The 14829-nt window shown below is 42.5% G+C and overlaps 2 protein-coding genes across 2 annotated transcripts in view; one reads left to right on the top strand and one right to left on the bottom strand.

The window, feature by feature from the left end:
- Positions 1 to 1348: 1348 nt before the first annotated feature.
- FUCA2 (alpha-L-fucosidase 2) lies at positions 1349 to 13391 on the top strand. The gene is given in 8 exon segments (XM_058021554.1): positions 1349 to 1453; positions 1456 to 1721; positions 4169 to 4356; positions 6035 to 6374; positions 6993 to 7203; positions 8532 to 8722; positions 9867 to 9975; positions 11293 to 13391. Coding segments are annotated over 8 exon segments (1551 nt in total). The 3' UTR covers positions 11434 to 13391.
- The window catches only part of PEX3 (peroxisomal biogenesis factor 3), a 20082-nt gene continuing 17841 nt past the window's right edge, over positions 12589 to 14829 (bottom strand). Inside the window, exons 11-12 of the mRNA XM_058021555.1 lie at positions 13752 to 13848; positions 12589 to 13388 (exon numbers count right to left, since the gene is read on the bottom strand). Of these exons, the coding sequence (XP_057877538.1) occupies positions 13305 to 13388; positions 13752 to 13848 (181 nt within the window). The 3' untranslated portion in view covers positions 12589 to 13304. The remainder of the gene's footprint in view (positions 13389 to 13751; positions 13849 to 14829) is intronic.

The following is a 14829-nucleotide window of genomic DNA, read 5'->3' as shown; positions in this document are numbered from 1 at the left end:
GTTTATGGCAGGTCAGCGAGCTTTGGGTCAGACTCTGACTTTTTTTAACATCATTTTTTCTTCCAAACATTTTGTGCTACAGAGCAATTGTAACTTTGTCATGCAGTACAGAATGTATGCTTCAAAATTCCCACATTAAGGAGCTGCTCAGTGTCTGCAATCCTTTGGTGCAATCAAAAAGGAGAACATGAAGAAATCGAAAGATAAACTAGAAAGGATACCATACAAGAGGTCAAAGGCATCTAAAGATTCCTTTTAGAAGCAAAGTGACACCTAAAGGGGTGAAGCAAAAAGAAGACATAAAGTAGGTCAATGGTGAATGTAAAAGAGATATCAAGAGGCTCCTGTTGTAATATCAAAGTGCTTTGGTAAATCAGAGTAATGTGAACAGTCAGAAAGAATAATGTGCTGGAAATCACAATGTTTTTTATCTGCCTGTAACTTATTATCTTAATCAAGGTATAGAAATGAAAAAGTTACAAAATCATGTACATCTTGTTTCCACAGCCCTTTAAATATTTTTTGAATTAGATGTAACAGCTGTGGTTAATGGCTCTGGAAACTGAAGCTCTGCTTCCATAGAACAGCAGTAAAGTATATGTCCTTCCCAGTTGGAGAGAGATTAATTCAGTTCCCTGAATTAATTTCATTCATTTTTGACTGTTCTGATGAGATTGCCAAAGAAATTTCTATTTGTGGTGCTGATTATGAAAAGTTAGTATTTGCTGATTAAACCAAATTATTTCACAAAGTCTATCCCACGGCATCTGGGGGTGAAGTAAAACCTCAAAATTCGGGCATCAGGAAAGACCGGAGAAGCACCAGGGTGGGCAACAAATTGCTGGAAGATGTATCTTTTAAAGTATGTGCCCGCTACCCAAAGTGACACAAACGCCAAGTGTCATCTACTGAACTGAGGCAGCTTCCGCACAGGCCATGCTAATGATGGAAGAGAGAAATGTTTCCTTGACAGGCTTTGGGCCACCTCTCTGCCTGGGAAGCCTCCACGTTCAAGTCGGCTGGACGGAGCTGCAGAGCGATGTTGCACCCTGTGTTTCTTGGGAGGACGGGGGAAGCTGAGCTTGTGGTCGGAAGCAGGCGGGAAGGGCAGACCCAGCAGGTGCCGAGCCCACCGCCGGAGCGGAGCGGCCGCAGATCCAAGGCCCGGGCCCGGCTCCGGCCGCAGATCCAGCGGACACCGTCAAGCCGCTCTGGGGGGAGGAGCCGGCGGGGCGGGGGAAAGCACGGCGGGACGCCGGCCGAGGCATCAGCCAGTTACTTCAATTTCTTAAAATCCTCAAAATCCAGGGGGCAGTTTGTGCTCCAGCAGCCAGATGGAGCGGCTCCGATGGGGAAGAGCCCCCAGGCGGCAGGCGGGCCGGGGGAGGAGCGAAGGGGCCGCGGGGCCCGCCCTGCCCGTGTCCCGCTTCTTTCCCCTTCCCTTTCCCAGCCAAGCCCAGCCCGGCCCGGCCGAGCAGCGCCGCGAGCTCCGGCCCCGCCGCCGCCATGTCGGGCCCGGGCGGGCGCGCCGCGCTGGCGCTGCTGCTGCTGCTGCTGCTGCTGGGGCTGCCCGGGCTGCCGCACGCCCTGCCCCGCTACGAGCCCACCTGGGGCTCGCTGGACGCCCGGCCGCTGCCCGCCTGGTTTGACGAGGCGAAGTTCGGCGTCTTCATCCACTGGGGCGTGTTCTCGGTGCCCAGCTTCGGCAGCGAGTGGTTCTGGTGAGCTGCAGCCAGAGCGCTCCGGTCGCACCGGAACCGCCGCGGCGGACGGGCCGTGCCGGCGGGCCCAGGGCTCTGCCTGGGAAGCAGCGCTCGGGGCAGGCGGGGATGGTGTGGTGGCCTCCCGGACAGCGGAGGTTTGGGTTGGAGCCCCTCTGCAGGCTGACCGTAGAGCTCAGATGTGTGGGAAGAGCTCTGTGCCCACCCGAGTCACGGACTCCATGGCGTAGCTTGCAGAGGAAGTGGAGTTGGAGGTGCCTCTGGTGTGTCTGAGCGCCTGTCTGCCCAGCCCCAACACTCCCGAATACCCCTGCTGAAGTGACTAAATCAAGCAGAGAGCTGGTAGAGCTGAGACAAGGGCCTTGCGGCACAACAGTGCTGGGGAGAGGTGGTTGGTGAAGTGGCCAAAAGGGCCCTCTCCAGGACCACCATGAAGGGATGGGTGAAGGGGGTCTCCCTTGTGGGGACAGGCGTTTGGGACGTGCCAGCCTCTGGAGCAGCCTTGTGCACCTGCAGGAGTTCTGTGGGGAGCACAGAGCCCATCACTACCCTTACCTGGCAAGCAGCCTTGCTGTGTTCTTGTGCGCATTCAGTGCTGCTGATGCTTTTCTTCTCTTTTTTTTTTTTTTTTTTTTTTTTTTTTTACCGTTATTACTATTATTTAAGAGTGCTTTGCACTTAGGACAACCTAAAACTCTGATCCTTCAGATAATTTTAATTCAGAGGCTCAATGAAATCTTTGTACTGTGAGCGTTTACTGGTTCAAGCCCCTTATCTGTAAGCATGTTTCTGCTGTCACCTTTCCATGCTCTACCAGGTACTTCCTGTGAGACTGCAAGTGACACACATTATTATTTACAGTATGAAGATAAGGGTAGCTTTATGGCAGAGCTATGGCGAACCTTAATTACTATATTTGCAAAACAAACCAACATGTATCTAATCAAACCAATGTTTTCTGACACCTTTTCAGAATTAGGGTCAAGTGTTTCAGCGGGTTTTTAATGCAGACTACATTTACTAATAAATTACTTTTAGAGAGCTGGGACAGAAATAGGTTTGGGTTCAAGCCTCACTCAGAGTGCTGTACTCTGATAGTGGTGTACAGGCTCAGGATGGAGCATTTGGTTTTTGACCCCAAAACTTGAATTGTTTTTTATATTCCTGTATTCTCCTATCCCATGGCAGGTGTGGGTCTAGAGCTGCTTCAGGGCCTTCTGACAGCTTGTGCAGTCAGATGACTGAGGTCCTGCATTAGCAGTGTCAAATAGAAGGTTACAAACTGTTATCACCCCTCCTGTGTGCCTTCCCTTAGTGCTCCACAGCCTTGGTAAGGATGTTTCTAGAATCTAATCCTGTCAGCATGGAAGTGTTCATGTCAGCAAACCATGTGACTATGGGAGAGAAGCAAGGTTGTTACTTTTTAATTTAAGAAATTACATACTTTGAAATCAGAGGGTTTTTTTGTTTTTAATTTTAAAAAAATTTTTGCTTTATTGTTATTTCCTCTGCCCTTGGCTCTTTCAATGAGGAAAGCTGTCTCAGCCTCTTTCTTCTAAGTTTTTTTTCCCCTGTTGGCTGCCAGAGATTGTGTTGGTTTATGCTGAAGTGTTTTTGGGAAGGTTACAACAATATTCACACTGTGATCTCAGAGAACTGAGGTCAGAGTCCAGCTCAGGACAGGAGAGAGAAATTAATTTCAAACATTCAAATTCTGGCCTGTTTTATTTCTTCACTTTACAATCTATTTTCATATAAGTCTAAATTTGACAAGAGGATTTGTGCTGCTTGGTTTATTCATAAAGAGGTGACAGAGGTGCATTTGTAAGTGTGTGGTGTTCTTGCAGGGGCAGGTTTTGGATGGAGGCTGTGCTTTCTTCTGGCAGGGTGGCCTTGCTTGCAGGGCTCAGGTGTGCAGAGTCTGCAGTGACCTGGTCTCAGCCCTCTCTGGCCCTGGGGCTGTGGACATTGGGTTACTCAGCTGCACTTGTGTAGAGGGCTTGTGACTGTCAGAGAGGTAAAGGTGACGATCCCCATATCTGTGGGTGGCAGGGATTGCAATGTTGGGGGCAGAGCAGAGATGCCTGATGGCTGAGGTGTGAGACTTGAGGAGGTGAGACATGCAAGTCCAGGAAAAATGCACTTCTTGTGCCACCTGAGCTGCTTACACAGACTGTCTGTGGTCTCTAGTACAGTTTTGAGATTTGGGTATTGACCAGCACTGTAATTTTTCCATTCTCAAAGTGTAGCTGCTTTTTTCATTGCTTCAAATGAAAAATTGAAATCCTTGCTAATCAATACTCTTCTGGAGCAATTTCATCTTATCACCAGTGTCATGTACCTCCAATGCCTCTACCTCTCAGTGTTGAATAGGAGCTGATCATTTAAATTCTCTTTTCTTTGCCAAAAAATACATCAGCAGACATGCTTTGTTCTGTATTTTGTAGGTGGTACTGGCAGAAGGAAAAGAGAGAGCCCTATGTGAAATTTATGGATGCAAATTACCCACCTGGCTTCAGCTATGAAGATTTTGGTCCTCTGTTTACAGCAGAATTCTTTGATCCCAACCAGTGGGCAGATATTCTGAAGGCTTCAGGTGCAAAATATGTTGTCTTAACTTCAAAACATCATGAGGGTAAGTGGAAGCTTTGTGAATGTTAGTAATTGCTGCATTTCTGTCAACAGATGTAAAAAATATGTGACTTTTTTACCTTCTAAGAGACAGAGAAAGCCAGGCAGGCTTACCTGCCCCACCACAGCCAAAGAGGAAATAAAAACCCCCCAAGAGATGTGCAGGTGTTTTCCTGACCTTTGCACAAAAGCTGTGGCCATGGAGTTTGCATAGGAGGGGCAGTAGATTGTGCCACTGTTCTCTTGCTGTAGGTAAGACAGCCTGAAGTGGTGGTGGCAGCTGAGCTTCATGCAGTGGCCACAGTTTATTTTTTATTTCTGTGCAGTTTATTGCTGAAGGAGCCATAAAAGTGAATTCTGCATTGTTTAATATTTGGAGAGCTGCTGTGAGCAGGCAGTTAGCAAACTCCCTTGGTTTCTCCAAGGAATTTAGGAACATGTTGCAGGAGTCAAACTTCAGATTTAGGAAGGTATAGCTCTTCCTGATGTAGTGAACAGAAGCCAAAACCTTGAACCAGCTCTGTAGCTTTTCAGGCACTATTTTTTTTTAGCATTGTAATTGTAAGGTACTTTGCAGAGAAAAGTAAAGAAAAAGAAGGCTTCTGGAAGGAATTACACTAGCAAAGAAAGTATAAAATATTAAGATATTCTACAATACATCTAATGAAGTTTGTTCATCTTTTTGAGATGTGGGTTCAAGGCTGGCAACTTGTGAAGTGTCAATTTTAATCTCAGCTCTGACACACATAATTCTGATCTTGAATTTCACTTGTGGTGAAATTCCCAGTGACTTCAAAAAAAACAGGATTCATTTAGTCTGTCCAATAGCCTTGTGCATGAATTTTTAAGTTGTTTAGTCCATACAATTGCATGTATCCAGTTCACAGAAATAGCACAAGATTGATCAGACAGTGAGTAAAGGGGTTAGAAGGTGAGAGGGGAGCTCCTCTGGCAGTGGTCTGAGTCTGCAGTGCAGTAGTATTTGTAGGTGGTTGTGCTGGACTGATGGATGTCTGAAAGGTCAAATTCCTTCTGATATTTAATCTTGATGTTTTAACAGCTGTTTCAGGAGTTTTTGGTCTCTCCTCATACATGTACAGAGTAGCTGATTGAGCTGTTATAAATATCAAGGCAAACAAAAAGTGAACATTTGCATAAGATGGAAACAGAAAAGAGAACAGTCTTTGAATGCAAATGATAGCTTGGGCATTCTGCAGCTGAGAAATAATTCTATCTTTCACTTGCTGATTGTGTATTTACAGTTCCCATTTGATGTAGATGCCTCAAAAGCTGCTGTATTTTTGGGTAATTTCAGAGTTGTAGAGTTAGAAAATGCATTGTGTTGGAAGGGGCCTTAAAAGTCATCTAGTTCATTTAATTGGCACATATGAATAGACTGAATAATAAAAGAGAAGGAATAATTATCCTAAGCAGTACAGAACTGGAAAATATAAATGTATATGCATACATATAAAAATACATGGTGTTCTGATATTAAAACTACTACCTTTTTTGTGCATTTACAGGTTATAGGCACACCTTATACCATAACAACAATATTATTACAGATATAATTTTTATTATTTTATTTTTTTTTCAACACTTCCAACCACTTTCCAGAAAGAACTGTAATGTCCTCGCTTCTTCTTTTCTTTCTTATCCTCTGATTTTTCTCTTTTTAGGCTTTACTTTGTGGGGGTCCAAATATTCTTGGAACTGGAATGCTGTTGATGTGGGACCAAAGCGAGATCTTGTTGCTGAACTAGCAACATCTGTTAAAAACAGGACTGACTTGCATTTTGGGTTATACCATTCCCTGTTTGAATGGTTCAATCCTCTCTTCCTTGAGGATGCCACCAATGCCTTTAACACAAGCAAGTTTCCCACCAGCAAATCATTACCAGAACTCTATGAAATTGTGACCAAGTACCAGCCAGAAATAATTTGGTCTGATGGGGATGGAAATGCTCCAGATACTTACTGGAACAGCACTGGTTTCTTGGCTTGGCTCTATAATGACAGGTACCTAATGATGCTGGTTTAGCTCCTTATCTGAAATTCTGCTGTGTCTAGTTTGTTTCATTTTCTGTTTGTTTTTTTTGGAACCTGCTACTTCTGCTTAAAAGGACTTTAAAAAATATTAACTCTCCTGAAATACAGAATCCAGATCTTTCCTAGAACTATCAAAGCTGGCATTCGAAAAAGACTGTTTTGTATTTTTAAAACACATTTGTAAATTAATAATTTAAAATGGTATTGGCTACTCTGCTTAATCACACTCTTCCCTAAATATTTGCTGTTGCACAGAAACACAGGATAGCAGGACAATTTGAGAATATGAGTACATTGTTGTCATCACAGGCTGAACATCTGGCAGCGGATATGAAGTGCAGAGGGATTTCTGGCAGAGCTCCTGTTAAAGTCTGGAACTTATTTCCCTAAGAAATTCTGATCTGGACCTTTTATTAGCAAAGCATGAGAATAGAATTCCTGACGTTGCACTTAATCTTATTGTAATAAATTAATAGTACAGAAGTCATCCAAAATGTTAGTTCCTGGGAGGGATGCGCGTGGGAAGGGATTACACTGGCTGTGACCGCGTTTCATGGAATAAAAATAATAAAACTCCTCTGTTCCCAGCCCGGTGCGGGACACAGTGGTGACCAATGACCGCTGGGGAGCGGGCAGCATCTGTGCCCATGGCGGCTTCTACACGTGCAGCGACCGCTTCAACCCCGGGCGCCTCCTGCCCCGCAAGTGGGAGAACTGCATGACCATCGACCGCGGCTCCTGGGGCTACCGCCGGGACGCGCGGCTGCGGGACTACCTCCCCATCGAGGACTTGCTCAAGGTACACGGCCACAGCAGCTGCTGCCGCTCCCCGCTCTCTCTCCTGATTGCTACACTGTGCTGTTTAACATATCGATTGTGCATCTTTTTTTATGGATAAGATGATTTTAATTCAATAGTGAATCCATGAAACAATAAATAATATTGTTAATTTCCAGCCTTAACGCTGGCAGGATGGAAAACCCATGTAATTCTTAACCTTTCTCTTAGCTGTTTCTATAGAATGAATTTCTAGTAGAAATTCAGTCAGTTTCTTAGAAGCTGTTTTCCCTGTGAGTAACTGGCCAAGGACTGCTCTGGACAGTCTCATAATTACCTTTTTGTCTAAGTTTCTCTGGTAACTGATGGGAAGCAAAGAGTTTCAGTTTCACAGCTCCTGTCTAGGAACTCCTGCTGGAAGGCGACATCTTTCCCCCTTTCTACAGATAGAAACAGTTTATGACTCAGCAGTAGTTTTACTTTGTAGAGAGAAACTTTCCTTACAGAACATACAGATAAACACTACCAAAAGCAGACTGCTGATGTTGTTAAAACATTGATTCTCTTACGAGGCTGAGGTATTAAAAAAGATCTGAATCTTAGGAAAACTGATCTGTCTTCCAGAATAATGCATTCAGTTGCAAACTTCAGCTAGTAAGGGAAAGGTTGTTGCTGTTGCTTAATATTGTTGCTGTTTCTAGTGCGGTCCTCACAAAAGACAATTTGAAATTGAAGTTACCTCTTTTCAGAGGCAGAAGGTTCGAATTAATTCAGCAGCATGTGTGCAGCTGTCTGTTTCTCAGACTTATGCATCTCAGTCCATGATCTCTGGAGGGCAGTGTGGATGTGAACACAAATTTTGTAGGCTGTGTAGGACGCTTCCTTGTGTTTTACAGATGTTTCTATAAAATAGGAAAAGCATCAAACAGGAGGAAGGACGAAGTTGCTTTTCTAAGATTCAATAAAGATGAAGTAGCAACTATTCACCTTGTTCTACTCTGGTGCAGAGAAGACATCTGTCCTATTAGTAAAACCCTCAATACATTTTTGCAGAAGCTGAAATGATAAAGAGTTGCAGGATCTGATTCTAATGTAGATTCAGGCAGACATATTGGCACAAGAAGGTATTTGGGGCTGGTTTTGGATGTAAAAATTGACAGTAGAGCTTTGTTTTATGAGAGCTTAAGTTTTGTATTAACTTTTGGGATGAACTCCCATGCCACTGCATGCAGCATTAGCATAACTCGTGGTTTATCATTCTGAAGCAGTACAGCAGACTTTAGAAAGTACTGCAAATATGTGATTTCATTACTCATAACCATGTGCTCTGTGTGTTTAAAAACACTTCAGCAACTTGTAGAAACAGTGTCTTGTGGAGGAAACCTCCTGATGAATATCGGGCCCACCCACGACGGTCGCATCGCTGTTGTGTTTGAGGAGCGCCTGAGGCAGGTGGGCTCTTGGCTGCAGGTCAACGGAGAGGCCATCTATGGAACAAAGCCATGGAGAGCACAGAACGACACTGTCACCCCTGGAGTCTGGTAAGTCTGCTGAGCTAAAATGCAGGCTCTGGAAAGCAGCACCAATGTTATGTGAAGCTTTGAAATCCCTAAGGACTTGATGCTACAGAAATCACCGTCTTAGTTTGTATGTGGTGAAGGAATTAATGCCTTTTTTAGTGTAAGCAACTGCATCTAAAATGTTTATAAAGCTGTAGGTAGAGACTAGTTTTGGGATGATGCTGAGGCTGAAAGGAAAGCTGCAAGCATTTCTGTGGTCATCTTTTGCTTCTTGGTGTAGGCTAATCTATTAGGTAATTCTATTTGCTTCTAGTGGGCAACAGAAATGAAAAAAAATCTGGAAATACAAGATTGTTATGAAGTGTTTATCTGAACAAAGGAATACTCAATGTCACTTGGAGTTTAGAAAGTGGGAAGATAACAGCAATTATTTGGTTGCTAAATACAGTCAGTCTCTGGCCTCCCCTCCGCCCTTGTTACTTGTAGCTTCTCTAACATCTTCATGATCCATCAGGGTTTTGGTCTTAGCCCTCTTGTCTCAGTGGATGTTTTTATTCCCATTCCCAGCAAGATTTGGCCATCTGGCTTTAGCCTGGAGATGCTCAACTGTTGACTGTTAAGTAAAATCCCTTTCAAGAGCAATAAAAAACTGTAACTAAATAGGAAGGAGGGAGGAATGTTTCAGGGGTATGCCACAAGATTTCCAATGGCATAGTGATGAAAATAGGAATTTTAAAAACTAGCTACGCAAAGTGGAAACTCTGTTGCCCATACTATTTTTAAATTCTTTTAGTCTGCATGTTGGTGTATAGATGGGAGTTACCATGTCTTTCTGAATATAACCTACAGTTATCTGTTAATGATTCCCCATCCTGCAAGTATCTCCTTCCTTCCTATGGCTGAGTTGATACACTGTGCTAAAGTTACAACAGATGTTCACCTCTGAATTCAGTTCTTTAATAGTTTTCATTACCTCTAGTATGTTGAAAAAAATTTTCAAGGAACAGCACATTATTAAAGGGCCAGGTGGTTATGTGTGTGAAAATGTAATAAATCCTGACCTTTCTAATCCATTTTTCCAGTCTTGAAAGCACTCTTATTTATCACTTCTAAAGATTTCCTGGGAAAAGCTGACAAAGCCCTTTTGGTCTCCATTTCCAACCAGGTACACTTTCACCCCTAAAGAAGGGAATGTCAACGCTATCTTCCTTAACTGGCCAGTCTCTGGGATTTTGGAACTTGGTGAGCCACGGGCTAAGCCTGGAGAAACACAGGTAAAAGAGAGTCCCTCCCCTCCTTCTAGGATGTGTCATGTTCTATGTTGTTTATTAAAGTTTCTGGCATCTTTGGGAATGCATAGCTCTTGGGACAGAGTACTTTGGAAGAGACCCAGCCAAATGTTTGTTTTCTTTCTGGGACCTCCTTGTCGTAGTCCTCTCAGTGGGACGTTTCTTAGACTGAGATGTCGCTGGGATATGTTTTAGCTTGCAAACTAAGAATCACAGAGGCCAAGGAGCAGGGGAAAAAACTGGGCCACCCCTCCTGTTTCCTGTGTAGACTCCTAACTCAGCATAAAGACAGCTTTTCTTTAGAAGCAGCTGTCCTCATGACTTTGGTGATACTGGAGTTGCTGTAGTGGTGCAGCTTTTGAAGTCAAAGCCTTGCAGGAAGGGGATGTACACAGAGGTTTTTGTTGCCCAGGGAGGCTGAAGAGCAATCAGTGTTACTCTAGATGTGCATCTTATACCAAGTGGAGGTCAGTGATGCCACACCTACACTGGCAAGTAGCAAGTAACCCAATGGAAGCAGAAGTTGGTATCAACTCTGTGCATTTAAGGGAGATTCACTTTGGTTTAGCTCTGCTCTGGTCTCATGCACTGCATGTCCATTAGCTGCTGAAATGCATTAGGAATGTTTCGGACTGCCCCTTCTGGTCTAGTTCCATATGAAAGTAGTCTGATTGGTGCCAAGACAGCTCTGTGATAGGGGAGAAAGAGTAATTTCAGAAGTGATGGAGATACCTCTGGAATGTTAGGGGGGCAGGTAGACTCTGTGTGCACTAGAAAGTACTATCTTCAGCAGAGAGACTGGTCTGCAGCCACTCCAGCAGGTCACCAGCTGGTGTAAGTGACAGCTTACCTATCAACAAATCAACCTATTTGTGGTTCTTAGCTTTCTCTGAGATACCTGGCTTCCCTCTGTAAGAAACAGTCATGCTCTTTCAAGACTACAAGTTTCACCATGGGAAGCAGGCAGTTTGGAAACAGGGAATGCAAAGCTCTGTACTGTAGCTGCTAGATCTCTGCTTAGACCTAAATCCTACTCCAAATGCTTCCCAAAGGTGTTTATTCACTTTCTACAGCCCTAAGTCCTTCTCAAGACCCAACATGAGTAGCTTTTTTACTTGCATATCTACTTGCAAATGTTTTCCCATTACCTTTAATAATTATCACTCATTTGGTTAGTAAGTGGCATTTTTAGGATACTTGGTGAGTAAGGTAGCTATGGATCAATAATTACTTTGTCAATATTGCACTTATATGTACTTTGGGAAGGCACTGTTCTAACTATAGTGTGTGTTTCTATTTTAGGTGAAGCTGGCTGGATACAGGGAACTGCTGAAATGGGTTGCCCTGGGAGAAAAGGGAATGGTTATTGCTCTACCTCAATTGACTCCTCAGCAAATGCCATGTCAGTGGGGCTGGACCTTACAACTGACTGATGTAGACTGAGCCATACTCTGCTGGAGCCCTGGCTAGCACGGAGTGCTGATGCTTTGCTCTTTCTTATCACTGGTTTTAAACTTGATTGACTGAGAAAGACCAATAAATTCACTTTTTTTATGAAAAGTGGGATGTTATGAAAGGATGGAATGGAACAAACCTCACAAAGTCTAGCACTAGATAATTGATCCTTTGCACACAGTTTGGTTCTCTGAATTTGTGTGAAATATTGAGCAGCTACCTCTACACTTGGTTTAGTCAGTTTCTGGCCAAGTTATGTGAAGAATGAGGTGGGGGGAAACAGGCACTAGACTTTCAGAGACAAAAGAAGGAATAAAGCTCAAGCTGGTGTTCAAATGCACATAACTCAGTGGTACACCCTCTTTAATGCAAGAAATTTACCTTCCACAAAAGTGCACAGTAAAATCTGACAGTTTTAGAGAAAAAATATTCTTTTTCCAGGTGTGTTTAGCTAGTAGTAGCTGGCAGTTTCAGCTGAATAAGGTAATGTTTGCAAGAACAGGCCTGTAAAGGTTAGAAATTAATCATAAATGCATACAGGCAATGCATATGTACATCATAATTTCTCAGCATAGAAGTCATTAATTTTACATGTTCCTATTATTGAGTAACTCCATCCATTATTGGCACACAGGTGAACTGGGAGAGGGTTGGGTTTTTGATATTTTGTATGATTTTACATGGGTAAAACTTGTCCCTTGCTTACACCCTTTGTTTATACACTGTTACCAGGGTGCCTTCTGTGGACTATTAAACAAAATATATACTTCAGTGACTAACTCTTGAAAAAGAGAAATAATCAGGAGTTGCTAAGGATCTTCAACTCTGGCAAAGAGACAACATTTTAAGCAGAGAGTAGACTGCATCCAACTTGAAAAATTTCCAAACTCATCATGTGTCATGATTTGTAGGGATAGACATACAAGGTGAAGCTTGCAAAGAGGAGGAGATAAAGGACAATAAAAACCATAAATTATTTCTGTTTCAATGTAGAGACTGAAGATTTATTTTCCCTGAGTAATGTTTGTGAGTGCAAATTAAGTACTGTATAAGTTAAATTTATTCTTTCAACTCTGCCAGGATTTTGAGTTGACTGGCCAGTCAGGTTATTCTCTTTCCTAGTAATGTTAATACACACATAAATTGTACATTAAAATATTTTATTACAATACAGACAATTGGGCTCAAAATTAATACAAATTAAGATAAAATATTTACAAGGTAATGTGTACAGTGTAGCTGTTTGAACAGCATAAACAAGAGTATGTCTAAAAAACCACATTCCTTTAGTATTAAGTAACAGAGAGAGCAGACCCCCAGCTTGTTCGAGGGGAACATGCATCCATTGGCAAAGGCTTTCTGAAGAATGAGAGACTTTGGAACAAGATTTGTAAAGTTAAGGGAAAAAAGATTTACTTTATAGAAAGAAAAATCTGGGGGAAGAAGAAGAAAAAAGCATTACTTCATTCTGCTGCTCTGTGCTATTCTTAGATGACTATCATTAGTTCTTCCCCAAACTTACACACCCCGGGCAAAAAAATGGGTTTTTAGTAACTTGCTGTAATACTGCCACCAGATGCCTTTTAGATGCAATAAAAAATAATCCAATGAATTACAGAAGAGTTTAACCACTTTTTAAATAGAAAAGTCTTCATTTACCATGTTTCTTTCAACAAGAATATTTTTAATGGGTGAAGTGTAATTCAGTTAGAAGAAAATGTGGGCTCACTCCCACTTTCCTCAGAGTGCTCTTTCTGCTGGTCTGCCACTCCTACACCATTATAAAATTAACCCAAGTCTCATCAGTAGTCACCAGGGAATTGTTAGAAATACACCATCCATTTGTAAAAATGTGCAGGTCATTTCTCTAGTTGCTGAGGGGTACTAAAAGCTTCATAAACGTTAGCAGCAAAATCTTTCACTTGTTCCATCATCAACAGGTCCTGGAAGAAATGTATAAAATAAACTTCCTTAATCAAACACATTCCCCACTATTCTGCCTGTACTGCAGTACAGAATTCCTAAGAAAAGCACCTGGCACTCCCACAGGCACAACTCAAACTTCTTGCTTTAGGAGCAGACCTGCAAGTAGAACCAAGGCCAGAAGTCTGTGCTTCTGCGCAGTTCAGCAGAAGAAAGTTATAGAAAAACAGTGTATTTTTGGAAGATACAAATTGACAAAAAGTTTGTTATAGCAACTGTTTTCAATTTATTTAAGTCACTGAATTGAACAATTATTAAGAATAAATACACAACATTAATTTCAAGATTTTACTTGGGATACTGTAAATAAGGCAGATTCTTACCTGAACAAAGTGACTGGGTGTTTCACTGCATACTGAATGGATCTGTCCATTTATTATTGGAATTATCTTGGCTAAAGGAAGACTGACACTGGAAAGACTAGGAAAGAACAAAAAATACTGACTCGCTCAGACACAGATGAAGCCACTAAACTGTGATTATATAATTCTAAGTAATTACACTTAAAAAGTAAGAATTGAAAGACTGCAAACTAAAATGTATGGATGAAGGGATTTTTCTCCATAACAAGGTTTTCCTTTAATATAGAGAAGTACCAATTCAATTCCAGTCCACATTCCTATTACAGTTTCACACTTGCTTCTCATGCAAGAATATTATGGTTTAGTCAGAGTCTTTGCATGTATGTAAGTAGACAGTTCATGGAAGTGCCTGTCTACAATTTCACATTATTTCAAACTAAACCAGACTTAGGCAGATAGCCAAACTACAGACTCTGGGGTATTTTAAGTGATGTAAATAGTATATATTTAAATTAAAACATAACTTTCTGAAAGCCAAGTTACTACAATAAACATACATAAACCCAGTTATCATTCCAGGTTTTAATTTTAATATTTGAGAAAGATTATTTCAAGGATTTGTAATGCTCTCACCACACTGCTTAAAACTCAAGTTGGCTTCAGATTAAAAGCTATTTTTAGACATTCTTCTAGGAGGATGTAGAAAATCCTACATGTAACTGCATTTTATCTGCATACCAGTGAAACCTAAAGCTCCATGGCAGCTTTGGCTCCCTGTCACTGGATGATCAGGGCACTGCCCACCCCCCTTCCTTGGGAGCCACAGGAACTGATGGAGGCTGGGGTGCTTGGAGCTCCAAAGGGGAGGGTGGGGAAGGGCTCTCCTTCTCCCAGCCTCACTGGGCACATCTGTCAGGAGTCACCAGCACAAGGAGAACCCTCTCCAGCCCAAAGACAGCCTGCCTGTAGCCAGGCAAGACGTGGGCACAGGTCGTCTGATCTCTACTTCTAGGTGTGCAAGTAATGGTGGGAAAGAACGTCACCTAATTCTAGGGAGGGAGGAAACATGAATCCTCCTAGCTGCCTACTTGGCCAAAGT

This window comes from Melospiza georgiana, chromosome 3, assembly GCF_028018845.1.
Source record: "Melospiza georgiana isolate bMelGeo1 chromosome 3, bMelGeo1.pri, whole genome shotgun sequence".
Classification (NCBI taxonomy): Eukaryota; Metazoa; Chordata; class Aves; order Passeriformes; family Passerellidae; genus Melospiza; species Melospiza georgiana.
Note: the sequence above shows the minus strand (reverse complement) of the source record. Positions and strands in the feature narration are given on the sequence as shown.